Below are 27,937 nucleotides of genomic sequence, written 5' to 3'. Positions count from 1 at the left end.
CCCATGCTGGCGAGAAGGCACAAGTACATTCTAAATGAACTGCCTGTACAGTCTAATGCTTGCACCAAAGTAAATGATATTCCTATAATTTAGTCAGACTAAGGCACAGTGCTGAAGTGGAGACCAATACCGTTAGCCAGAAGGAGTTAAGAGCCCTGCCGCTGCCAACACATTGGGATAGAAAATATTTCTTGCAGAAACTTAGCCAGAAGTCAAGAATGGGCCTTCAGTTAAACCTAGCTTTTATAGCAAGTGTTCAACCTGGTAACAATTCTTCCTTCATGAAAACAATTCCATCCATCTGCAGCAACATTTTTCAGTTTTCCTGTTCAAACAACACCCATCTTACACAGTTGTAGAGTCCAAAGATTATCTTTTCTCCCAACCATGAGATGGTCAGCCAACATCAAGAATGCACCCTACAGGCAGCTTTAACACGCAGTGTGAAAGGAGAAAGGGTTGTGCTTACAGTGCACATGGCTACAATTTGAGCCTAAGACTACTTTTTAAGTTTTAGAGAGTATATGCACGCACATGCCGGAAAAGCAGAAGGCAGACAACATGGCTCTAATGCTGGAGCGAATGAGAGTACAGCTGTCAATCCCAGCAACCTTCCAACAGGCATTGTCATCTTACACCAGACTTAGGTAGGAGAGGTTCCACAGATGTGTAAGAACCTTGCCCTTTATAAATGATGCACCAGAGCTTATGTACCAATACCACCAACAGCCTCTAGATTTTAATTAGCAGTCTGAATGGTAAGGATCTTTTGAAAGAAACAATGGCCAGAAGGCAGTTCAGAGAATGCCAACTCCTCACATGAAGAGACACAAAAATCATGGTGGTCTGATCGCACTACTAAAAACTTAAAGAAACCACATCCTTGTGCAACAGAGGTTTATCCTGTTACACCAGCCACTTCACATGATTGTGTTGGTATTTGGTCTTCTGATACAATAAATGTGATAAAGATCTTCACAGGTTTTGGTTCTCGTGGCTTGCGTCAAATAAAATTGGCACATTATTTCCATGTTCTCTGCCTTCTTCCTATATTCTAGGCTGCTCTCATAGAGTAAATAGGTAGTAAACTACATATACATGACTGTAAATCCTCAGCTACCATCTGTAGGTGTCATATAAACCAAACTAAATGTTGTGTCATCCCTCTGTACTTCTTTTGCCACATCAGTAATATCTGGTGTCCCTCTAAGACAACGGTTAAGTACAGAAGCAAAAATTCAAGAAGTTAAAGCCTTGTTATGACACTTAGTGGATACATTAAGAATGAAGACATGTAATTTTTTTCCAGGGTTCATCTCCTTCCTGTCCTATATGAGTAACAGTCTGTTAAGGTCTGGTAGTACCTAGTGTGACCTGCTCAACAGCTTGTACCTGACCCATTAAGTGAATCTATAGCATAAAAGCAAGTAGGATGTGCGTGGGGATGCAGTTGGTGGGCTTCCCTCTTCAAATGGTACCAACATCCTGTCCAGATATGTATCATGAAGCTAGTCTGATCTGGCTTTTTGTAGCTTCATTAATCAAATATCTGTACTCCTTATAGTTCATTTACTATATATCAATGCTGTAATAACAGAGAGACCTTCAAAGATTCTTTCTTTCTCTCTCTCTCTCTCTCTCTCTCTCTCTCTCTCTCACACACACACACACACACACACACACACACTCCCCAACACTGTCTTCATTTATGATACTTTACAGCCACTGCTGCATTTCTGGATAAAGAAAATAACTCATGCCTTATAGCCCTTTTTTCTATAATCATGTTTAGGATATGATGCAAATGCCATATCTATATGTGTTCTGACCACAATCATAGCCAGTAGTCAAGCTTTCTGTCAAGCTCTTCTCATTCTTCTTGTTCTCCCTAGTGCTCCATCTCTATGGCTAGTCTTTCAGGATACATAAGTATGTTTGCTCATGCTCTTCGACACAAGTTTTAAAATCTCCATATATTGTTTCAACTGCAATCAAACAATTTTAAATTAAGCTCTCATAGTACAGGTGAATATCTGCAATATATTGAAAATCTGATATCCTAACAGGGTAAAGCAAAGTTTCCAGTTAAAATTTCATTTTAACCAAAGTCCCAGTTTTGCAACACTCTGGTACAGTCCTCAGAAACAGCCACAAACCAGAAATCAAATACTATGTTGAGAAAGCTGTTCATGGAAAAAGCTGGTTCCTTTGCTTTCTAAAAATAAGCAAATGCCATCAGTGACCCCAAAAGTGGATTCAATACAGAAGAGTTTACAACTTCCAGGATAATAAGCACCATGTGGTACTTCCCGATTGATTTTTTAAAAACCTTAGCTGTCCAAATAAATAAGGATAGGGTAAGGTAACACAATCTCTGGAAACAACATTCTCAAAAAATAATTACACGCTTATGCAAAGATTTTGATCTGGAACTTCCTTTTAGATGCTTATTAAGGTTCACCCCACACACCTATGAGTGATATAATGAAATAAAATCAAGGACACAGAAGTATTTCTACATATAGAACAAGGAACACTTGCTAATTAAGCTAAAAAACATCATATATAGAAAGGCTGGAAGCATCACACTTTAATGAAAAAATAAAATAACCAAACAAAACCCTGGCAAAAGTGTTCTAAAGGAAAGGGTTAAAAAAAAACCCCAAGCAAACAAACAAAAACAAACTTTAAATATAAACCCCTCTCCTTTTACAATAGCAAGAGACAAGATGACTAGTTCATCATAGAAAACTAGCTTATTAGCCGTGAAATGTCAGTCTGCATCCAGTTAGAAAAACACAACTATCTGGATTAATGACTTCTACTGCTGGTGCAAGCACAGACAACAGCTAATGCTGACACCTGCATAAGAATCTTTCTGTAGTAAAAGACAATCAGGATTGGCTCTTCTGCCTGTAATGGAAAAATCTGCAGATGCACTACATTAAGAGTTTTCCAGACTGGGGTTTTTGTTTGGGGATTTTTTGTATTTTAGGGTTTCTTTTATTTACAATTTTAAAGAAATATGCTTAAAGTTTGTGTTTCCTATAGAAAGTTTCTCTTCTCAAGGATTCTTTATGCCAAAAGAGTTTTCAAGTTTCTCTAAACAATGAGCAAAGGAAGCCCCATCTCCATATCTCACTTGATTCTTCAGTGAACATACCACAGATGCATAATTTCAAGACTGACTGCACTGTTTGAAATGACCTCGCCTGTAAGCCCTTTTGTTGCTGTTTCATTTTTTTAAAGATTGAAAAACCAAAAGCAGTGATCTGTGTTATAAAATTCCTCTTCCCACATGACATACACTGTTGTAAAACAACTCATAATAGCAGTAACAGCAATTAACTTTGCTGCATGTCATTTAGGTACCTCAAATTATAAGAAGTTTTGAACACGTGATACTTTTTGTTTACTTCAGTTTCAGCTTAAATCTCTCATTGATAACCTACTGTCAGAATGCCACAAAAAGTAATACTTCATTAACTGAGGAAATATACCTACGTCAAAGATACAAGCATCACCAAATCAGGCTGTGCAAACCAGAACGTGGGTTCTATAAAGATTTATCACCGGTACTTCCAGCCACATTTTACCACCAGAAGCAGTGTTTGTGACATTGCCATAGAGCTTACAGAGTTGTAAGAAAATGTGAAGTAAGGAAGAAAGGTTTTAAGAGTGTCTTCATTTCAAGTCAATGATGTCTTCATCATATAAAGAAATCAGCTGAAATGGATAGCTAGATGGTGAGCTCTCCTCCCTGTTTGCTAAAGTATCAGGATCTGAACTAGCGGAAAGATGACGTCTTTCAGAATAGCCTTCAAAAGAGCTTGAGATTATCCTGCAAAGAGGAAGACAAAAATTACTAAAATACACACAGATCAGGGCAGGAAGGAACAATAGCTACTTCTAGATTCACTGAAGTTATCTTAAAGACAGATACAGACCATTACAACTGAGTCTCATCCTGTTTCACCCTACTAAAAATAATCAAAAGGCACTATTAATGAAGCACCTCACTCAGATAATTTCCAAACAGGGAAATAAATAAAATATAGTTTTACACCGCAAGACACTTTTCGTTTGTTTTGTTACTCTCAGTCTCCTGTATCTTGTCTGTATTCTGCCAGTACTCTAAACAAACACATGTTATGGAAACACTGAAAACAAGAGAATGGCACTGGGGTCAGTGCCAAACAGACAAACACTATGGTACTTTATCACAAAATTTATTCTGAAAATAGCAACAGGAGCATACGAAGAAAACAACAAAAGAATCTGCCCAGTGCAGATGCAGTAGTCCAAATCTTACTAATAGGCTCAATTGCAGCAGGTCTCCACATTAGCAAAAAGTGTAATTGTTTCAGTACATTATTACATTCATTACAATGAATAAGTACATTATTCAGACACTCTAACAAACACATTAGCATGAAATGCACATGGATATACAAAGGTCTCAGAGTCAGCCTCATGCCAACTGCAATATGCATGAGCAATCAAATCTGAAAATATTTACAGTCTAACTTACGCTCTTTTCTAAAGTCAGTATATTTACCTGTCACTACTAGTTGATCTTACTGCTCCCTGCTTGGGGTCTGACTGTCTTCGAGAAACCTTCTTTAGCTTCTGTGCACTTTCTGTCTTGGGTATAGGCTCATCCAAGAGGCCTCAATAAAGAAATAAAAGACTTAATACTCTCAACAGAAAATAAAGCATTCATGAAAATGTTAAGGTATCTGTTCCTGGTTTCCATTATTAACTATTTCTACCTGGCTTAGAATATGGCCATTTTATACATGATCACACAATGGCTATACTTCTTGCAAATAATGTTTCCTCACAGTTTCCTTTTTTTATTTTAATAGTTTATTAACACTAGCTGCATGTTACAAACCTACCTGTGATGGTGCAAAGATTAAAAAGCATATATTTGGCAATTGATACGTAACACCGAAGAATGAGTTTACCCAGCAATTCTTTACGCGTTCTGCTGGCAATTTCTTTAATTTCCATACGAGACAAGGATAGTGAGTGCATAACTGGAAGAGAGGCAATGCCACTTGATGTTGTAGTTGTTGTAGCAGGGATGACCTTGGGAGCCAAAGGTGACTTCAGAGGTCGTTCAATGCTTCGCCCAACCAGATTGCTGAGAGGTATTTTGTACAGGTTTTTGCAAGGAACTTCACCTGAAACACAGAAAGAAAAAAGAACATTACACTTTCACAATAATATCAGTTCTTAGTAATTCCAAATGAAAAGTTATAAAGGCAAGTTATACTTGTTGAGCTGGGCACTTTTTAACTGAAATGACAAAGATCTTTTTTGCTCTAGAGATCTTTTAATATAAATAAGCTAGGAGAAGGAAGATATACGAACAATTTGACTTAGAGAGAAAAAGAAGATTGACTCTTGGCAGCATGATGAATTAGCAGTGGAAGCAGGAAGTAAATTTATATGACTCGAGGCTGGTACTCCAACTATTACACCGCAGTCTGTGCGGTATTTCCCGTGTGTTTTAATATATCGCACATTTATTGGAGCCTGGATCCCAAGTGGTTTAAATTATGACTCCTCCTCTTAGGTAACACAAAATACCCCATTTTCCTAATACCTAGAAGAAAAACAAATCAAAATCCCAGACTTACAATCCAATAGTATGGCCTTTAAAAAACTTAAATTGTGATTACGTACTCCTTTCTGCTAACAGAGCAGCAGCAGATTTAAGAAAGAAAGGTCTTGCATTATCTAGTTGATGTTCCCTTGTTTCTCCTTTATTGTTACACTAGAGATTGACTGTTCACACGTTGACATCATGTTACACTACATTGTCTGTGCAATATTTTTCAAGGCTTCTTACTTTTGTTTTGCAAAAGAGCTTCAGCCATTCAGTGGTCGTTCAGCTTTTCTTAAATAAAAGGAATAGTGTATGTGAAATGGCCAGTTTTCTCACAATTTTATGGCCCTTTCTTGCATTATTACTTGCGGTCACATTGGTGGCCAAAGATTCCTCAAGCTACTGAAGCTTAATTCCTCCCTTCCTACAGAAATTATTTCTTCAGAACATTGCTAGCGTATATTCAGAAAAGATACTTCAGTGCAAAAGCGCAGTCAAGTGCTTTACACATGTTGAAAAATAGAAAATCTCTTATCTTCCAGTCTTTCAGGTAGGAACTCACTTTTTTTAATGCTCTTTACTGATGATCAGCCACACCGAGATGTGATAGCTGTTGGAATGAGTAGAGATCATTATTCAAGCTGCCACATTACCTTCTAGGGAAGGAAGAGGAAATTCTGGCTTTTCGTAAGCTGTCGGTGTTTGAGGAGAAGTCTTTGAACTCTTTTCCTTAGAGCTGCTGTCAGATGATCCACTTACAGCAGCAGTAGCTTTAAAATAGATATCTGACTGAAATGACAAGTAACTTATCATTAGTACAGTGAACCTTTCTTAACCATCCTCTGATTTTCTTTGTCCTTGATAAAGACAAAGAGCACACAGATGAACAGTTATTGCAGATCAAATAGCACATATTTCAGTCTTTCTTTGGTTGGTGGCAGCAACTTTTTATGTTAATTAGATCCCAACATATCACAGAAATAGTAAAACATTATTTTTCTTCATCTTACCCTTGATGCTACAAGTTGAAGCTCAGGCACAACTGCTGTGTGGACTAAGTTCCCATTCACCACTAATCGGATCTCAATGGAATCAGTAGTGAAGGCGAGAACATAAGGGAAAGCACAGACTGCAATGGAATAGAAGTTATTTGGCAAGGAAAAATGGTTAGCGTAAAAGTGTCTTGGATGCTCCGTGAAAACTGTTCTTGACCCTTTCTGGCATGTTCCTTTCACGTGAGAAGTTTGTCTAACATACTGATAGACACTGAGCTAGATCAAGCCTGAAGAAAGTTTCAGTCTCCATGCCTGGTAGAGTGAATGGAAAATGAAAAACACAAAGAAGAGAAAGGGAAAAAAGTTCAGCAAAGGATGTGCTTGCTACCAAGGCTCCACTTTCCAAAGATATCATATGCAGAAACTTAGCTTGTGGCATCACGAATGTAACATGCTTATTCCTAGAACACTGTAATTCCACTAAAAGCCAAGTGTAGGCCAAAATAGTAATGAACAAAACCTAGCAAAAATCGAGTGAAAAGAGGTATTTTCTTACCAACAGCATAAGGAACTTGATTCCAGCTGAAGTGGAAGTCATAAGCTGATGGCTGGACCAGCGGAGAACCTCCACTGAAAGGATATACCTTTCTGTATTGACAAACATCTGTAACAAAACAGAAAAAAGAAGCATCCATCACTTTACCCTGTAAGTGTCCTACACCCGTTTTATAGGTAGATTTTGCAGAAGGGTGGACATTAAGCACATGCCCACATCCGCGCAGAATTCATGTAGAAATAATGTAGAAAAACATTCATGAAGAAGTCCTTCTATAGCTAAACAAATAAGCAAAATTTGCTTTCTCTGTGAACACAACATTGGAAAGACCAAAATAAAAGACCTGCATTTTAATAAGTTGTAATATTTCACAAAGTAAGTATTACTGTTTCAAAGGTTATCTCAGGTCCCTTACTTTTCTACTGACAGAGGAATAGGCAAGAAAAATTCAGAAGGCAGTCTGCAGAATTGTACTTCTCTGCCCTTCAAGCAGCCATATATTATCGTAATTTACACTCTTTGAAGACTGTTATGCACATGGGATATTACAAAAACCAAGATTTCATGAATCATATAACTTGTGAACCTACTTCTTAGCTGCTCTTAGTCCATGATTCTGAAATGAACAATCTTCCCATGAGTCAGACATGAATGCTGTCTTATACAGCTTCTTACTGGCAATGTAACTCTGAATTTTTTAATAGATAGAACTAGATAAAGTGGAATCTTCCACTACCAGGAAGGTAGTGTCAACACACGCCCCAGTGCTAATCAAACATCTATTTAAGGTCATGACTTGAGAAGTCATATCAGCAAACAATAAGTAACCTTAAAGACAAGATGCAACTGCAATCACGTGTTTTTTCCTGACAAGCTCATATAAGTGTTTCAGGGGCTCCAGGTAAACAACTATGACTTTATGACACTTTAGTGGGAAGCGTCTCTGCATATGGCAGGGGAAGGGGAGTTGGGACGGGATGATTTGTAACGTCCATTCCAACCCCTTAACCCCTGATTTTACATCCAAGGCCATTTTATAAATGGAGATCGAGAAAATTACACGAAATAATGCAACAGTGCCAAGAAGTAGGCAGAAGAAAAGGCAGAAAGACAGAACGGGACAGGAGACAAGGAAAAAGGGATGAAATGCTAAATTATACAAGTCTTGAAAACACCTGGTAACTGTGTAATTACCTATAGAATAAGCTAGATCTGAAGAAAAAAAAACTTATGTGGGATGATAACATCTATAAATGTAGAGACTCACATCTATAAAACAGCTAGTATGACTAAAATACTTGCATTTCTAGTTTCTCCAACATGCACGTAAGTTCAAAAGAATGTATTTTGACAAACTCTCCATGAAACACTAAAATTTATTTTCAATACAGACCTAGACTCCAGTGAAAGAAGATCTACATATGCAGATTGAGCTATTACCATTTTTGGCCTTTCCTAAACACTTACAGTTATAACACAACAGTAGACCAGCTTCACCATCTTCATACACATCAATAGCTGCAACAAAATTAACCTGCAATTGTAACGGAAAAGATTAAAAAACAGTCAGAGGATACTGTGGTTATTACAATTGGGTCGTGACTAACAAGGAATACAATCAGTTGGCAAAGTGCACAACCACAGGTAAAAAAAAAAAAAAAAAGATAAAGAAATAATAATTGTACAAAAATAACCTGTTTTGTGATGTAATTTTCAGGATGTTCTCAGGATGAAAATCAGTTTCTTTTGTATTTGGTTTTGTACAGTACTGAGCATTCAATACCACACCACAGTGTAAACCAATAAAAACTTATATAACTCATTTATCAATATAAATTTTGGGAAGTAGGATAATTTCAGAAAGTTGTGAATCAACATTGTATGTTAAAGATAATTATTTTCAAAAAGTGATCTTCAAATGCACATAATGACTAGCAAAAAGATCAGATACACCAATGACTGGTTCAAAACCCCTACATTCCCAGTGCTGCGTAGAGGTTTACACCTGATCAACCATCCCAGGAGCATGTCTTCATCACCAGATCCAAACAGAAATATTTAGAATTTAGAAAGAAAATAACTTATCAAGAACCACCAAATGAATGAAAAGAAGTTTCACGGATGCAAAAAAAACTTACCCTGTTTGTTTCAACGAGATGCAATCTATAGGACTCCCCTGTACTCTCATTGACTAAATCAAACTGATGCCGATATGCTACACAGATCATATTGTCACTGTCTCCAGTAGGTCCATCCACCAGTGTCATAACCACTGGAGGGTCAGAAAGGCATATTTCCTATAATGTAAACAATGGAATTACTCTCTTTTTCAAGCTCCTACTGTGAGTGCTGCAGGTATTCCATGATTTTAAAGGATTGTTCTTCAAGCACAGAAACATAACAAAGAACAAGCAGAAACAATTCTAAAAAAATCTGAAAGATTTCTTTAGCATGTATGTGATTGAAATCCGCCGTACGGCTTCTCAATTTTATTTGTGTGCAGGTTCAGGAAGATGATAATTCATCCTCTGTCTTCCACACCACTCCCCACACTAGCTGAACCCTGCCCAGTGCGTTAAGATAATTAGTAACTAGTTTACACATACCCGGATGTACTGGAACTCCTCTACTGGAGATTCAGGAGATGATAGCAGAGACGTGCCGGTTAAAGCGTCATGTGGATTGTATTTCTTCGTGACGAGAAGCAGTTTGTTCCGAATGGCCACAACAATCCTCAGTTCACTTCCATGGTGAGTATTAATGGCATACAAATGGCAGCCTGAGGGAATAATGTTCTAGAATCTAAGCGGTCGGGGGAGGGTCTGATTTTTTTGTTCTGCATTTGTCTGATTATTACAACAGGGCTCTGATGGATGACTTGGCAACAGAGAATTAAAAACTCCTCAGTAGGATAATATCAACTTCTAGAAAAAGACAAAAGCCTACGACTTTAGAAATGTACTTTTACCCTTACTCCTAAGTACATGGATTGTCCCTATTCTGCAAGTTCCAGCTTTCCAAAACAGCTTGCTTTCGAAGACCAGGGAACATTTATGTCTAAACAGAAAATTGGCAACACCCAAACTAATCTAAGCACTACTCTTTAACAAAGACTTGCTAGTGTTCCTCCAACTTAAATTGTGCTTTATTCCAGTCTAACACCCCCACAAAATTCTTCCGATACCTATCGACCCCGAAATCCTATTTTTTCTCTAAATCTTTTCATCAGCAGCAATTGCCAGGTAACATGGCATTTTTACAACATTCAAAAATGTCATGCTGATCTATACTAGACTAGTTTTCAAATATAAGCTTAACGAAGTTTGAATCGATTGACCCAAGAAAAAACTAAAGGTGAACACCTACACCTGCATAAATAGAGCTAATAAGCCCCTGGGAAACTACCATCATCATACCACAGTGGATGTTTTTGACACAGGATAATAACATCACCTTTTGTTCTCTCCAGTTTATTTTCTCTGCAGTCGTATTTGCTTCTTATCAATTTTTTGGTCTCTATATCTTTTTGGACAGCACTGAGTCTGAAGACAAGGAGACGAGAGTCTTTCCCTGATGTATGAAGAGAACCGGAAAAAAACAAGTTAAAAAAAAGACAGCGGTAGTTTGAAATTAATACTTTTGAAGAGAACTAGCACCTAAGAAACAGAGCAAAGATAGCATAAGCAAAGATAGCATAACAGAGCAAAGAAAGCATAATTTCTCTGTGTGGACAAAAGATTTATGAACTCTCTAGGATCTACAATTCTAGTAACCTAAGCCTTTAGTACAGTAGCTGAGTTTCCCATTAGGTGGTGCTGCACCAAAGAATGATCTGAAAGCTTCCAGACTGTGAGATGACAGTATTTTGCAAATATACACAATCTTGCAAAATCACAAAAATGTAACAGATATAAACTACAGCGCAAGAGTAAAAGGCTTAACTTTAAGAGCTGGAACCATCCAGCTGAGCAAATGATAACTGGATCCTTTACAGAGTTTGAACCCTTCATGATACAGATCGGTTCTGCTTATCAGTTCTTCAAGGATGGGCCAGTTAGGTTCAAGGATTAGTCCAGCTGCCAAGAGTATACAGTATCTACTTCCATAACTAATCTGTTTTCCACGAAGATAGACATGAGTGGAATCTAAAAATCCCTAAATGCAAAACAAATAATCAAATGATGCACTACTATCTGCAGTTGGGAATTACCAACTTGAGAGTAGTTTTTAAGAAACATAATTCAGTAAGAAAATATTTGCAAAGAATGTTGACTTCCAACAGTGGCCATAGCCAATGTGACCATCTTCAGGCTTGCATTGAAGAACGCATGAATGAGCATTTAGGTATTTTCACCTCTACCCTTTTCCCCAGGCTTTAACAAAGTAACAGCAGTTGCTGTATGTGCTCCCTTATTCTAAAGAAAGCATCTAATATACTTACTGCTGATAGACACAATTGCTTCGTAAGACATACGTACTCAGCAACAGCCAGATTCATGCAAGAATCCAAGAACAGGGACCTCTCCTACCTTTGTCTGTTCGGGCAATCAAAAGATCCAGAGCTTCCAATACATTCATTTGCTTTATTTGGAGAGTTTTATCAAATACTTGCACCAATGTTTGACCATCTAAAAAAGAAACACGTATGTATTCAAAACCCTACTAAAATTTGCTAATTGCCGGTTGTGAACAATGTCTTTCTTGTAATAAAAGTCTTGGGTTTTTTCTTGAAGAGGGGGAAAAGAAAAAACTGCACAAAGCTCCTATATATGCCACAGCATCATAGTCAATACTTCCTCATGGGAGAGTTTTATTATTGTCACGAATCAGATTATGCAACCAAAACCGAAAAGCGACATTCCTTTGGTGAGTTCCAGAATTACGGACAAGAACTAACTTTACTCCCTCAGTCCTGTTGGCCTTACACAGCACACAGAGGATAATAAGGGGTCAAAGTAGAAATATCAGTGCTAAGGGAAGAAGTACGCTTTCACTGTCACATAAGCCCTTGGCTTCATGCTCCCTATCATCAGGGGCTAAGAAAACCAGACAAGCCATTTAGACACTTCTCGAACGTGGATGCCACCTCCTATGGTTTTCTTTCATAAGGTCAAGAAAACAACATCTGAAATAAGAAAACATTCAGAAATCTTCATTAACACTGGCTCCCCTCAGTATGGCTTGATTCTAGCACAGAGAGAATTTTTGCAACTAGGTTACATGAATGTAATAACTTAACTTGGATTACTAACTATGCCCCTAGGTGAGGACCTACCGACACCTGAACAAAGCTTATGAACATACATTTTCAAGAAAATGGTCAGATACATAAAAATTGACATAAAAACACTAGATCATTTACTAACCATCTATTAACAAGATGCCAGCATCTGTAGAAACCAGCAAGGACTGGCCCCAAGAATCTGCACAGACAACCTCATGAGGAAAATTACTGCAGAAAGACTGAGATTCCCAAGGCTATGAAGTAACATAAGGGATACATATTAAGTACACTAAAAAATACAGATCATACAGACACAGAATGTGATGGACAATGGCAATAACATGTAAATGCTTTTGGCAGGATACATTTCCAAACAGTATATTGTTTGAATTTGAAATATCAGAATCAAATTCATTTTTTTGCAGAGGAATATCTGTATCAATTTTCTTTTGGATACTAGTAAGCATAAGACAAGTACCTGAAATGCTAGAACTCAAACACATGCAGCTGAAACTCACCGCAACCCTCACTCCAGATTTTTTATTTAAGAAACCCAAACCTATATACCTAAAACATACGTACCACCACGCATACGCGGTTCGCTTACATTTGACGGTTCAGTCGGTGATGTTTAGTGACTAGCAAGCGGCACAGATAAAACTGCCTTTCTGCCAAATTGTTCTTCCATCCTGTGTTCTCTGGACTTACCTCCCAGAACCTGCCCCTCCTCTCCCAATTTATATATTAGTTGGAATCTCTGAAATTCTAGAAGCACTTCTGAAGCTTCTGTATAGAAAACACATGCAGAAGAGTGCAGTTTGCATTTTTCACTCCCTAATGACTTCAAACAAAATCTAGTATTACAGGAAATGAAAACACAACTGAATTTTGTTTTAAACTTGCTGAACTTAAAATAAAAGATGATTGCAGAGGGAAGATGTCACTTTCATCGAATTTTCTCAGTCATAAAATTGTCCATACTTGCTTTAACTTGAGAAGCGCTTCTGCCCCCAGGCTCATCCTTTATTAATCTGATAGTGACTGCAAAATCACTTTGACACTGTACCTCTCATCTTTTCTGCTGCAGCATCTAATTACAGAAGTAAATAAATAGACAGCATACTAGATAATGCCGAATGCTTCATAACTTCTCAGACAGTTTCACTCACCTCCTTTTTACAAAAGCTTGTGGTTGCCAAGTTAGCTGTGGTATCCCCTTTCACAGTGGTTTTCAGTTTCAGTGCCTAATACAAACAGATGTTTTATTTAAACTGAGTTTTTGTCAGCAATACCCGAGCTAATGTCTACATAAAAAGGACAATTTAGGACTAGATGGCTTTTCCGGTTTGGAATTCCTATGCCATTGTAAGTAATGAAAAAAGAAGCAGAATTCTGTACCTTGAACAAAACAAAAAATATTCAAATACTTTATTGTAAGTTAAAATAATGCAATACTACAAAACTATTTCTGATCACAGAAAACAGCATTAAATCCCAACATGACCGCAAGCTGATCAAAGTCTAAGAAAAGGAGCGACACAGTCTTCGTAAACACAGCTGCATACCTTGTAAACCGATCCTACCTGACCAAGCCGAACAAACTCCGCTTGTCGAGCTTCCTCTTTTTTCCGTGTTGATTTTGGGGACTCTGGTAACACATCACTGAAGGACCTTCTATTGAGCACGTTCTAAAACAGAAAATGTCTCTTTTTAACTGCTTAGCTTCTAAAAAAAGAGAAATTGCAACTCTTCAGCCCTCGAGCAATTTGCCTTACCATTTGACATAGTTTACCACTGTCATGTTCTGTACAATCATACCACATGAATATATGGGGAAAAAAAGTTTAAGCAGATCTATGTGGATCAGAGAAATGAAAAGCGGTGGAAAAAATAGCCCCTCGTTAGTTTTAGAAGTACCGAACGTATTTTTAGTTGGTTAAGAATCACCATAAGAATAAGTCTTCATCATTTAAAAAAAAGTTACCTCATAGCTATCCAGGGGTAAACATAATCCAAATTTACTCGTAACAGAATAAATGCAGTTTTCACGGTGCCTAGACTAATGACTGCATTTGCAGTATGTAAATTCCTTATTCCCTCGCTGCAGGTAAGCTTACACAAAGTATGACTTTGTTATAGTTCTCCTCACACCTGGTGAAGAGTCCTATGTGGAAGGCACTGTCTGTCAACTTTCACAGAACAGTAAAGGAAGGTACATGTTAATGGTTATTTAGCTTAGTCATATGCAATTAAGTGCTCACTAGGATTACTGTCTTTTGAAGTAACAGAACATTCAAACTACTACTTTGAACAGGGCAGGACAATTAGAGGGATACAGAAACTTCTGACTTACATTTACTTTGTGTAGGTCAGGCATCATGTCTTGGTATAAAGAGCGGATCAGCATGTCTAGAGTGCGCTGACGTTTCTGAGAAAATGTTGGTGTTTCCAAGGTGGCTTTTTCACCATTTATTACTAAAATATTATGGAAAAAATATCTATTATAGAAATGAACATTGACAATCTCCACTGACTCTCGTTTGCCTCTGTATCAAAAGACTAGCTTTGCTCCTATCACTTTAGAGTTGCCTCGTTTTTGCCTTTTTTTTTTTAAGTGAATAACTCTTTCTTAAGTTAGGAAGAAAGGAAAACAATTAGTAAGATAAGAATTCCACAAAGCATCACAATAAATATCTAAGTAATAAAAATTAAAGACAAACTGCCGATCAATTTAAGTAATAAACAAGTTAAATAGGCAAAATTAGCTATCCGTCAAGCTCCTGTGAGGTAATCATCTAACTGCAATCATCATGATTAATTCTCAAAGATTTCTTCCTTGCTGATTTAGAACGGCAAATATAGGCCAAAGGGAACTGAAAGATAATAATTACAGAACTAAAAAGTGCTGCATAGGTGTCCTTCAGCAGCTTTAAGAATACATTCAGAAGAACTGCTGCTTTCAGAGCTACTAAATGAACACCTTCTGTTACTAAATAATGAATGAGTGTAATGGTTTGATGGAACTGACATCCCACCTACGCTACAGATTTGAAAAAAAGTAGTTGCGCACAGATCAGCAGAATACAGAAATACAGAAAACGTGTACATGTTTTAAGCATCGCAAAATTGAATTTGTTAGCGCACTTACTAAAAGAGCATTTCTAGCGAAAGAAAATCTGACTTACGTTTCACCAACATAAAGTCCCTGAATTCCTGGTGATTTGTAAACACAGGTGGGGATGGAAGGGGAGGCCCAAAGAGAGGAACACTTTCTTCTGAAAATATTTTCAGCCTATTGAAAGTACAAATCTTTATCTACATTGAAAGTCACATTCAAACGCTACGTTTTTTACAGATGCTGTTCAGAACGTAAGGAAAAAAAAAGGAAACTTATCTGGGTATATCTTATATAAGAACTTACAAGGGTCTAACAAAAAAGACTTACTTGGAATTACTCAAGAGAGCAAAATTACGGTTCCTTTACACAAACTAACACTGGAGTTATTTTTAACGGTATGTCGAAGAAACACAGTAATATGCAAAATTGAGTCAGGTTTTAAGTACGTGATGTTCAACTACACAAGTATTCAATCAAAATCCCTAAGGACGAACTAGTTTGCTCAGCAACACCCGAATGGATACCTGTAAGGATCTGTAGTCTGTGGCTATTGCAGCATAACGTGCATTAATTAACGTTTGTTATCCCCATAGTTTACCATGTCATCGATCTCACCAGGTCCGAATGTTACAAGCACATCTTTAATAATTTAGTTTTACGAACAGGTGGACCCGTCCATATGCCAGAGGGTATTCCCGTTGCCAACATATTTTCCCATCTTCTCTAAACCATCAGAAATTCAGTGTGAAATTACGCGTTACAATCAGCACCTACCTGTAACTATCATTGTGCTTACTATATCTCACTAAAGCAAAAATATCTGCCATGGAGTTAAGGAAGTTAATCCAGTTGTTATGAAGCTCACGTGTATTTTGATACACTTTTGTTTTCCTGCAGTACATTGTAGATTTAAGCAAAGTAAAATATAGTAATCAAGTCAATGTAAATCTGTAAAAAATTGTAGACTACACAGATTTTACTGTCTATGAAGAAGGTCCTATACAAAAATTATACTGTTTGATCAACAGTTTTAAAAATCAAGCTATTACCACTGCCCAAGACACACTGTAGAATTTTGTGGTTTATTTGTATTTGATATATTTGGGATTAAAAATTCTTTTACTTGATAAAAAAGTATTGACTCTGAACTGTGTTTATACCAAAGCTTCCACTGAAGAGAAGATTCCAACAAAATAATTTAGCTGATGGAATTGTAAGGAAATAGAGAAAATTATTTAAAGTGCAAGTACACAATAATGTGTTACCAGTCTCGATTTGTAAATTCAGGCAAATCTGGGGAAAAACAAAAAAAAAACCAAACCACCAGACAAATTTGATTTGGCAAACAATTCTTCTTAGTATTTATGTTCCTTTGATATCTAAAATTTGCATTATTTTGTTCAATGTCTATACATTTTTCATTCATCCCTAGCAAGAGGGTTCTAACAACATTTAGCGTTTCTGAGAACCAGGTCTAGAAGTCTTAGGCTTTGTGATAACTATTTAAAACTCAAGAACAGAATATAGATAGAAATTAGAGTTTTCTTTTCATCCATTTTTCCTCATTCCATTCCATCTAGTCTAATAGATGCCAGATCGGGGTCTACAGATTACTAGTGTGACTCCACGATAATTCCAAGAGATTGACCGCTGGTTTTGGGAATTATATCATCTTTGCAATGTTTTCAAGTAGAAGTGTGAAAACACAGGCTATCAAAAAACTGGAGGATATGTGGGTAACGGTGTGGAAAAGGTGACAATGGCATCTAAAAATTAAAAGGCAATATTCTGTGAAACACCACAATTAAAGCCAAAGTAATCTACATAACTAAAATAAATACATTTCTGAATTTATATTTTCTGAAAAGGTATAAAATAAAATTTGTGAAATGATACAAATGAATGCTTTCAAGGAAAACACAATTTAAAAAATCACATTCTTGCCCTTACCTTATCTTCCAAGGGATTTATCAAACACTGTTTGACACTGTGGACTTGGGGACTCGTAGTCCAGCAACTGAAGGTAAGGAATGCAAGAAGGCAACTGTCTTTCTAAAATACTTTTCACTTCCAAAAACACGATGCAGAGAGAACTTAGGCCATAATTAAAAGCAATAGTAATCTTTAAAGGAAAAAAATCATTAGGAAATGTCAGGAAAAAGATACGTGTAAAATGTGAGCGAATCATAGATGGCTTGAATGCTGAAGAAGACTCTTCACCTTCTTGAAAAATGATAGTGACAATGTCATTTCCAATATGTCGCTTCCTTTCTACCTGGAAAGAAAATGAAAATAAAAAAAGGCAAAAAGAGAAAAGAAAAGAAAAGAAAAGAAAAGAAAAGAAAAGAAAAGAAAAGAAAAGAAAAGAAAAGAAAAGAAAAGAAAAGAAAAGAAAAGAAAAGAAAGAAAAGAAAAGAAAAGAAAGAAAAGAAAAGAAAAGAAAAGAGAGAAAGAAGAGAAGAGAAGAGAAGAGAAGAAGAGAAGAGAAGAGAAGAGAAGAGAAGAGAAGAGAAGAGAGAAGAAGCAATAAAACAAAATAAACAACAACAAAAAAAAATACACAGTGACTTACAAGATATAAGTATTTCAGCCATTCTGTGACAGACTAATAAAACAATCTTCCTAAACTGCAAGCAGAAAAATTACAGTCAGCATGACTGAGGATAATATAAAATCATTACTTAACTATAAGCAAGTAAACTGGCAATGATATGGGGCATACAACAAGGCAGGATCTAGAAAAGCAGATACTGCATAATTCAAGTTAGGAAAAGCATTCATAGTTTTCATAAATAATATTCAGAAATCAGGCATGGAACCTCTAGCATTCAAAAAAAGCAGATCTACTGCTTGAAATGGAAGGACAAAAAACTGTGGTATTGAGTTATTCTCAAAAAAAAAAATCCCTTCTCTTCTCTTGTGTCATCTTGTCATCAGTGCAAGGAAAAATGTGAGAAAACTGACATAAAAATAGAAAAAGGACATTTTAACTATATAGTCTAACTATGTAACTGTAAGAATGCATAATAAATAGTAAACAAAGTAATTTGTAAGTGATGTAGGTAAATCTTTATGGATGTATGACGTATGGATGTATGACGCAATAAATGCACATGCTTATAAAGTATTTTTTTCATCATAAATAGAAAGAAAGGTTTCAGCAATGGATGGCAGCATATTTGAACAAGTACTCCAGAATCCATCTATGTCACGTACGAGTATGCGACAGCATTTATTTACGGTTCCTCCCATTAAAATGTTCACAAGGGGAATTTCTTTCAAGCTACACTAACTGCTACCTGAGTAGGAGTTGTGTGTTACACATGTGAATATTCCTGCAATCCACACACAAGGCTAATTTCCAGTTTTCTGAAAATGTTTGAGGTAATAATTACAGTAGTGGAGTGAAGTTCAAGTCTTCTGAACACCACAATACTCCATCCCTTGTGTGTGAAGCTACTTAGATCTTCTTCACAAGTACGTTTTGTACCTTAATACAGATGATAGGATGCAGTATTTGTAACAAACACCCCAAATTTTTCAGCACTAGGTAGAATACTGAGGGCAAAAAGAAAGGAAAAGTCTCAGTATTTACAATTCTAAGATACGAACAAGGCAAGAAATCCTTTATTTCTTTAAAAGTTGTGGACTTTGTGATTGAACAAATAAATATGTAATTAAAAAAGAGAGAACAGTGTACCTGTTGCTTGTTCTCTTTAGAATACGGTAGCATGGTTGAAACATGGAACATAATTTCATGCCCTTGAAAAACTGTATAGATGGAACAGGTTCCGGTCGTATCATCTGCAAGGGAAGACAACATCTTAAGGAGGTTTACATCCTGTAATTTTTCCGAAGACCAAACGGCATTTCAAGACCTTCTAGCAAATCTTCTGAAGTTATCCTTTTTTATCTGATGCAATTTTAGAAAACGTCCACACCGCAGGTTTTACGTGAGTCCAAAACCCAAGTTTGCAAGTAATCTGCATAATCACACTTTAAATCTATGACATCCTTCATGTAGCCTCCCGAAATCACATGCATCTTCAAGCCACGATGTCCCACTATCACGAAGCAAGTAACATGTCAGGTTATTGTTCACCTCATTCCAGCTTAAAATGAAACCGTTCACCTCAATAACACACGTCAGAGATACTTTTCTCCAACTGCATTCCATGCCAGTGACTTAATCTGACCTGACTCTTCCCTGGTGAGGCAGAGCACTTAGTACGCACACGAGGAAGTCTGGTTTTGGATCGTTTTATAACTACAATATATACAATATGGGCATGCAACAAGAAGAAACAGTTATAGCGCAGACCCACATCCCTTTTATTACTTCAGATGAGTTCTTACTTTTAGTGTCCAGTCCTCCTCTGTAGCCTGACCAGCCTTTCAAAGTAATCGTGTCCCCCAAGAGATGCAAAAATCGTTGAAAGCTTTCGCTTCCAGTTTCTACATGTGGGAGGGAGAAATGTTACCAAAAAAGCGTAGATGTAGTAATAGAACATGCATTAAAAGTAATCTAAGTAAGGAAAGAGGTCCTGCTTCAAGGACACAAGTTTTAGCTGAATTATTTTCTTTTCATGTCATTCAATCCTTCCAACCTTTTCAGACAGAGCATGCCAGTCTTGCAGAACAGGCATCATCACATGCATTAAACAGCGACCTCTTTATCTAACACGCGATGTTGTTGGAGCGTGTAGGAGAATGCGATCACGCCGTAAAAATGTAAGAGCAAAAGAGCTACAAGCAGTGATTTAATGAGTCACCTTTCTCGACTGCTTTTTCTTTCTAAATGTTACATCCCACAGTTTATTTCCAGAGAAGAGATTTCACTGTCCTTCAAGTTGTAATAGTAGGCTTCCTACAGCAACTTTTTATGGAGTTAGAATGTCGCACGGTACAACGTTTCACCTGACCCAGAAGCGCAGGTTCATATAACCATTACTTCCCATCTTGCTTTCAACTGTAGGCACTATGTGCCCTTTTTTTTTTTTTAAATCAGATGAATAAAACAATTAGGAAAAAGGTGTAAAAGCTCACCATTACTGAACATTTCATCATCTGTAAGCTGACCATCCTTAGCATAAAGGACTCCGAATTTAAAATTCACAGATCCCTGAGAAATGAAGCCAAATATTGTAAGAGAAACAGACAAACAGAAGATGTAAAAAAAAAAAACAAAAAACAGTTTGCTCTGAGGATTTTTATATACGTATCTTTGTATAGATCCACACATCCAAACATACATTTTATATAATCTCCTAATACATAATAATTAACCTTTAACCCTCTACAGTATAGCTTGAAAGTATGAATGTAATTAGGCGGTATACTAAAATGAGATATTAAGTCGGTGCTTAAAATGATGTTTGATGCAACGTTCCAAAAACATTACACGATTTACTGTAATCAGCATAGGCTTTCAAAGTCATCATAAGCACATCGGTGCAAGCATTTCAAATACAAAGCTATATTCACCGAACAGGTATGTGAAGTAGAAGTGGTAAGTTTACATTTACCTCTTGCTCTTCAAGAACCAATAAATCCTGTAAAGAAAAACAGTATCTTTAGTATGCTCGCATTAAAGATTCTGCAAGGAAGAGAGTTTTGTGTTTTTAAGTTTAGATTTGAAACAGACCAAAAGTTGAATGGATGAAGACAACTGAAATAGTAATATGTATAGTCATCATTATTATCTGCTTCTGGAAGAAAAAAAGTAGTAGCATTCATAACGAACTACTTATATTTCCAGATGTTAATAATTAATAGAGAAAGACAACCCAACCAAAAAAGTGACTTCCTACCTTTTGTATCTCAGGATGAAAAATTTCCCTTGGGCTCTTCTCAAATTTATCCAGACTCATAGCACTGAAAGGCAAATGAAATAATGCTTTACAGAAGGGCAAGAGCACATTTCAACATAGAACCACCAAAGGGCTGCAGTTACTACCAGTTTCAAAATGAATCATCTGAAGAGCCTCTGCAATACTTCCTAAACTTCTTTTGTATTGTAAAAACAGAAATTAGTAAGACCATGTGTGCAGATCCTGTTAAAATTTCTTTACTTACGGAGTACAGAGCTGTACTACATCACCCCTCACTTTTGTTTAAACAGAATCATTGCGAGCATTTTACAAAGGCTAAATAAGTGATTCTAGTTTTTGTTTACTTCTCTCTGTTCTGAAATAATTCAAGGCAAGTGAAAGAAAAAATGAGGAAAAAAAAATAGTCAGGGAAGAGTTTTCACTCCAAGCTGAAGCAGGAAAAGGAGACGACATTTATGCAACCGAACGCACGCGGCACAGACCCCGGCAGAAATTGGGAACAAGGTCAGAAGCAAGACCACAATTTTCTTCTATAGAATACCAGAGCATCACAGGATGAAACACGCCAGGGTGTTTTAGGCCCAGAGTTCCGACCCTAGCTAGCAGATGACAAAGTTTCTCCACGCTGGGACGCCTGACGAAATACATGCATGTAGGTGGAGTGGAGGGAGAAGCTGGGTTTGAAAGGGATGTTAGGGAGAGATACTTCAGTGACTGCTGGGTAGGTGTGGAAAATCAGCTACTTATGGCAGTAGAGAATGCAATACAGACAACTAGGAACACTATTGAAGGCAACACTGTAGGAGTTTGAAGGGGGCACTTAATGTAATTGAAACGTTCGAAGAAATAGAAATAGTGTAGGGTTTGCTCACTTTGATATTGTCTCTTGCCACAAAAGAGGCAGGGCAGAGTACAAGCACGCTCGTACAAACCGTAGGTGAGAGCAGGAATTGTTGCAGCTTTGCTGCATGTAACACACCTGTAGCAAGACTTAGATGAAGGCAATCAGGTGAAGAAATAATTCTCTTTATATTAACTGCCTGCTTCCTCCTGCTAGTGTCAGACAATATCTGCTAGGCAAAATCCAGTATTTCTTAGGTCAGTTGATTGTCTATCTAATTTTAAGAGGTATTGTTCCTAAATCACTGGAGTTCTGCTTAGCACCTGTTTCCCAAAGAACCTGAAAGCAGTCCTTGTGCTGAAGAAAACGTGCTAAGTTTTTCTCTTGATTTTAAGTTGTCTCTTTGCTTGTCCCAGAACAGGCTTTAAAACCCCTTTTTGCTGCCTTTAAGGGTAAAGATTTGCAAAACTGTTTTTACCATTTTTATAAAGGCATCTCTAAAACCATGGAACATGAGCTCCGAGTTACTGGAAAAGGTATACAGGCAAATACCTAAACCGGTAACTTATCTGTAAGTACATACCTTAATATAGATTTCACTGACAAGGTTTTTGTGGGACTGTAAGGGAGACATATTTTCTGAGTACCCTGTAATCAAGAAAATCTGCTATATATTACATGATATAGCTCCTTTTTCGGCACATTGAAACAGGAATAATAATAAGAAAAGCGAATAAGTAAAAAAAACAAAGAAGAAAACCAAGGTATTTTTACTTAGCTATATTTACTACTGCTTTAAGGGAAAAAAAAAAGGCACAAATGCTGAAAAATAGAAATAGCGGCGCATGCATGCCTGTAGGAGAGTTTAAATGGAATTGATTGGATAGAAGACTGTCACAGAACATTAAGTGAAAAAAAACCAATCAACCAAACAAACAAACCAAAAATAACACAATGGTATCAGTGAAACCAGTATCACACCTGCCTATTTTCTTAGCATTTTACAAGAGAACACTAAAAGTAGTATAAAGTCATTGTGCAAACTTATCAAAGGACATAATCAAGAACAATTTAAGTATCATTGAAAAAAAAAAAAGCAGTTGTTAGAAGTTGTTAGAACAATGAGAGAAAACCTGACAGTAGTGATTAGCATCCAAGATTTTTTTGTAATGTTATCTGCAAACGTAATTGAACTTTATCTACTACGGTGGAATGACATGTTATTATTACACAAAATGAAAAAAATGTAATAAATATTGGCATTCAGGAGGAAAAGCTTATGATCAACATACCCAAAATAAACAAACAAGCAGAAGTCCGAGCAGTAGTTAAGTATTTGTTTCTTACCGTTTTTCTCCAAAGTATGGAATGGTATTGAGGAACGCGCTGATTATTTTGGTCAGACAGTACGACGGACAGAAAGAAAGGGTTCTTCTCTGCATCTGTACCTATATAGTTCTGATGAACTGTCGGGAGCAAAACAAGCAGCACTATCAACCGTCAAGATGATGCACCGCCCGCTCATATGCAGACTCAGAAAGACGCCTGCAAATCCGTGCCTCGATTTGGATAAATGTATAGTTGTCTGCATAAACAACTTATATACAGATGTGTAAAAAACGACCCCAAGAGACAGGCACATCCTTGAAAGCTGAGAAGGGTTTAAAAGCATCCCTTTTCGTTAGCAGGAGCTTTACTCCTTTTAGAAACTCATCCTCTGTTTTCTGGTGAATAACACATGAAACAGTGACTTGTTTTCTGTACAGGATAGAAAACGTATTAATACTAAAGGAATATCACACTTTCTTGTTCCATATTGAAATATGGAACAATTCAGAGGTATATTACATTTTCATTGATCCAGATTCCAATCCATTTTCAAATCAATAATTACCTTTCCCCAAGAAATATTTGAAGTACCATCTTGTATGATACTCTGGGTTTTCCAAATGCACATCTGTTCTGTGCCACGTACCCGGAGCGTAGTCTGTATTCTGAAATAGAATCGGGAGACTGTTGCATTAAATGCCAAGTTCAATAAAACTAGAAAACATAGGCAAAAGCAAATCAAGTTTGACTGATTCACCTGAAATTGTAGCTGTACAGTGGTTTTTTAAAAAGCCAGGCAGGATTTTTAAATTTCTGAAGTCAGTTGGTGTGTAGCTGAAATAAGAATTTCTCCCACTCATTTACCTTTTTTTTCTAATTTCTCTCTAAGTAGCTAAGTCTTCTCCTACCACACCACTAGGATCAGGCACATCTTAGAATGTCAGCGAAAAGAAGGTACTTCAATGCGGAATTTGAAGACAAATATTTTTAAGAGTTTAAGAAATTATTGCTTTCGGGTTTCATTTTTTGCAGTTGTGGCTGGATAGTCTAGAAAAAGGAGCTAAGTCTGCAGTAAAAAACGACCATTTCACTCCTCTTAAACTGTTACATTGTTTCATGTTTTGGAATAGTCACAAGTCCTCTTTCTTAATAACCGAGTGCAAATACACCCTTTGACGGTGGAAAGCAAGTGTAGAGGAATTAATTTTTTCATTTTTTGACGAGTATTTTAAGGCACTTACGTCACCAGAGGAGCCATTTTCCACACGGAAGCGTCCGGCCCTTTGAATGGCACCATCGGCATCACTAGATATAAGCTATAAGAGAGTTTAAGACAGAGGTTCTATTTCCAAAAATAGCCATGTGATCATCAGTCAAAGCATAGTACTGTTTCCTTTGTTCCAGGCATCCTTACTCTCCACTGTGAAGGGACCCATGTAGTTTTTATCAATCGAACCAAAAGTTTGGAATGACCTAGCAAGAACTGTAATGAGGCATGAATTACAGGTTACTGTTGAAAACCTGAAGCAAGAAGAGTTAAGCATAAAGATTTAGAGATCTGAAAGGGCAACAAGAACCCTCAGAGATCTGTACATCAAAGGAGACACAGTTTCATACAGCGGTAGTAGAATTTTAAGGAAAAATACCCAAAACCAAGAGTATTCACGTGAGCTTACTGTGAATTCAGAGTCACTAGTAACTTTCTTTTTCTCATCAAAAGACTCAAAGTAGAAGGAATGAGTCTCTTAGTAGAAAACAGTTTAGCAGCATTTTTGTATGAAAACACTGCACCTGTTACGTTGAATGCATGGACAGTAAAGAAAGATACCTGTTCTTCCTGCAGTGCACCTTCCAGTAACCGGGCCCCCAGTTTACACCCACGTGACATACATGTAAGCAAATATACTACACACAAGCTTTAAAATTAGAAGTATAGGTATCAGAAAACTAGTGATTTCTTCCCATACAAAGAGAGCTGGAGGTCACTTTGTGAATTTCTGTCCACTCCTGCTTTTGTACAGTAACTTAATGTAATTTAATTATGACCTTGTAATCAGAATTACAGAGTTTTAACTGCAGAGAAATTTTCACAGCCAAGAAAATTACATATGAGACAAATGAAGTAGCAACTAAATTTTTGAATTTGAAGAAAATTCATGGTAAGTGACAGAGCGTAGGGAAGTGTTTGAAAATCCTAATTCTTACTTCTCCCACTGTGACGAGTCACGCACATATAAACCGACATACATATCTAGGTATACACGTGAGCGTGCATAAAGCGTATAAGTAAGATAACTGCAGGTATTTCATTAAATGCTACTGTGATGTTTTGCCACGTTTAGGTTCAAAGAGGCAAAGGGCTCAATTCAGTGTGTAGGTAAACACAATATTTATATAACATTTTCCATTATGCCGTAATGAAATATTAATAAAGAAGGTAGTAAAGTGATCTCCTATCGCAGGTGTGAGTTATATGTATTAAGAAGCTGCTTTCTGCTAGGCTGTAAGTGTCAAGTCCAGCTTTGAAAGTGCATTTTCCAAACGATATACAATCTTTTTAAATTGTAAAGGAGAAGGATTAGCGGCACGCATTATAAGCAGACAAACTGAAAGACAGGCTACATAAACTCACGAGCTCCACAGATCCGTAATGCCTTCTGCTAAACTCTCCGCGTCTGCAACCCAAATCTTCAGAGACGGAGCTGTAATAGAAATGCTTATTCAGCGCACGCAAACCAAGTGGCCTTACGTATCCCGGAACGTTATACCCCGCTCTTAAAAAAATATAATTTCTGCCGAAGGAGATTCACAACAGATAAACTCACGGCCGCAGGGAACACTTCTTATAGCACGTGTAATCTCTAGCATCTGTTGCAGTCTGGCTTTCATGATACTCCAAAGGAAATGTCTGTATTGTGACCCGAGTGAAAAGCTGTGATTAAATCAAATTCTGAGCCCTGATGCAATATGAATTCCAAAGTGGGTGGTGCTTCATAACCATGTATAAAATGTGAAGTTAGTGCTTAAAATAGGACAGCTGCACTATCTAACTCAATCTTTGGCTCTTGATTCTTGTTTACCGATCGAGTTTACTCAACTCTTTGATTTATCACAACTGCTAATTAAAAACATAGCTGTCGTTAAAATCAACCGTTGCAAAAAATTGTGTTCACTGAATTACATCTGTCCTCCGTCCTGCTCTTATGTATATAATAAAAAGTGCTGCTCCAGTTATGAGTTTTAGATTGTCCTACCTCGATGAAGTGTTAAGAGTGAAGAAGGAAGAAGGTAGTTCATCAATGACTGAGATTATGCGGGCTTAATAATTTAAATCTACTTCCATGTTAAAGTGTTTAACCGTAGGTTCATGTATACTGATGTGAATGAAACCAACCAGCTTACAAGGCTTTTTCCAGCATCTACGGTATACTACACCTCCCTTTCACATTTCTCTGTAAACATGGTTACAGGTCCATAAATGAGCATTAATGAAGAAGAAAGCGGAGTAGCTTCAGGCTGTTTCAACATAAAGTCCTACAAAATAGTCCTGAAAGCTGAACCAGAAAGCACGATGAAATGCATTTGCTAAGGTAAACCTATACTTTTTTTGGATCCTAGCGTCAAATCACAAGTTTCGCGTTTGAGAAGTCCAAAGCCGGGAAGAATTTTACTTGCGGGATGCGAGGGCAGTGGCACAAGGGGGTGAGTTTGCAGATTGCACCCGTGTGATCAGGAGGACATAGCCTGCCCGCACGCGTCTTGGGCTTGCCGTTCTCTCTACCATTTACATGTTCACTTGGTAGTATCGGCCAACGTGCTTTAATTTAAGAATATATAAGAAAGCTTCACGAGTACAGACGCACTCAGCAATCGTGTAATTGCAGCCATATCCCCGCGGTATCCGCTCGCACGAGCGCAATACTGAATTCGCTGCAAAAGCGAGCGCGAAGACGCTCGTCCGACTCGGTCCACAGCACCAGCTAATCATCGAGGGAGACGGCTGCAGTCGGGGGCTTCCGCCGCTCCTCTAGCCCGAGGGCCGCCCGAGGGCCGCCCGAGGGCCACCCGCCCCGCACCGTGGGAGCATCCACCGCCGCTCCCTCCGCAGCCCCTCCAGCCCCCGGTCGGCAGAAGCAAAGCACCGCCTTCCCCTCCACCATCGCCGGTCGGCAGCGCGTCCCGCTCCGCCCCACCCGAGTTTACCCCCCTCCTCCGGTACCGCTGAGTGAGGCCGAGGAATCGGGTGGACGCTCCTTCCGCGCTGCTCAGGTCCATGCGGGCGGCGAGACGGAGGCTTCGCCCCTCCGGCGTCGCTCCCGCCGCTCCGTTCCGCGCGGGAGAGGCGCCGGGAGCTCCGCGCGCACATCCCGGTACACCGGCGCACGGCTCCGCGCGTCCGCCCCGGCCCGACAACCACTCATACGCC

The 27,937-nt window shown here is 37.8% G+C and overlaps 1 protein-coding gene across 3 annotated transcripts; it reads right to left on the bottom strand.

Moving 5' to 3' along the window:
* Positions 1 to 219: 219 nt before the first annotated feature.
* On the bottom strand, positions 220 to 27,937 carry GARNL3 (GTPase activating Rap/RanGAP domain like 3). Of its 3 annotated transcripts, XM_085076618.1 has the most exons (29): positions 27,731 to 27,937; positions 26,144 to 26,213; positions 24,753 to 24,827; positions 24,077 to 24,176; positions 23,530 to 23,648; positions 22,766 to 22,830; positions 21,321 to 21,384; positions 21,036 to 21,062; positions 20,557 to 20,632; positions 19,867 to 19,965; positions 19,211 to 19,314; positions 17,677 to 17,785; positions 16,285 to 16,330; positions 15,578 to 15,684; positions 14,746 to 14,867; positions 13,976 to 14,080; positions 13,562 to 13,636; positions 12,535 to 12,646; positions 11,698 to 11,796; positions 10,622 to 10,738; positions 9,775 to 9,947; positions 9,307 to 9,465; positions 8,636 to 8,702; positions 7,169 to 7,276; positions 6,628 to 6,746; positions 6,271 to 6,406; positions 4,971 to 5,189; positions 4,559 to 4,670; positions 220 to 3,841 (listed from the first exon to the last, which is right to left on the bottom strand). In XM_085076618.1, the coding sequence occupies exons 1-29, from the start codon at positions 27,784 to 27,786 to the stop codon at positions 3,685 to 3,687; spliced, it is 2,997 nt and encodes a 998-aa protein (XP_084932744.1). In that variant the 5' UTR covers positions 27,787 to 27,937; the 3' UTR covers positions 220 to 3,684. The 3 variants fall into 3 exon arrangements, with proteins under 3 accessions (XP_084932744.1, XP_084932743.1, XP_084932745.1); XM_085076617.1 differs by lacking the exon at positions 19,867 to 19,965 and having other exon boundaries at positions 27,731 to 27,925; XM_085076619.1 differs by lacking the exons at positions 22,766 to 22,830; positions 26,144 to 26,213; positions 27,731 to 27,937 and having other exon boundaries at positions 24,753 to 25,701.

Source organism: Lichenostomus cassidix, chromosome 17 (genome assembly GCF_008360975.1).
Source record: "Lichenostomus cassidix isolate B80296 chromosome 17, HeHo_3.0, whole genome shotgun sequence".
Classification (NCBI taxonomy): domain Eukaryota; kingdom Metazoa; phylum Chordata; class Aves; order Passeriformes; family Meliphagidae; genus Lichenostomus; species Lichenostomus cassidix.
Note: the sequence above shows the minus strand (reverse complement) of the source record. Positions and strands in the feature narration are given on the sequence as shown.

Bases quoted from the DNA above. Each gene is read 5' to 3' on its own strand.
- GARNL3 (XM_085076618.1), bottom strand. From the start codon at position 27,786: ATGGACCTGAGCAGCGCGGAAGGAGCGTCCACCCGATTCCTCGGCCTC. The intron at 21,385-22,765 runs GTATGTACTTAC...TTTGCCTTTCAG, and splicing joins TCAGTGAAATCTATATTAAG to TGCTATGAGTCTGGATAAAT. The intron at 5,190-6,270 runs GTAATGTGGCAG...TCTGTGTTTCAG, and splicing joins TCCTCTTCCTTCCCTAGAAG to GTGAAGTTCCTTGCAAAAAC.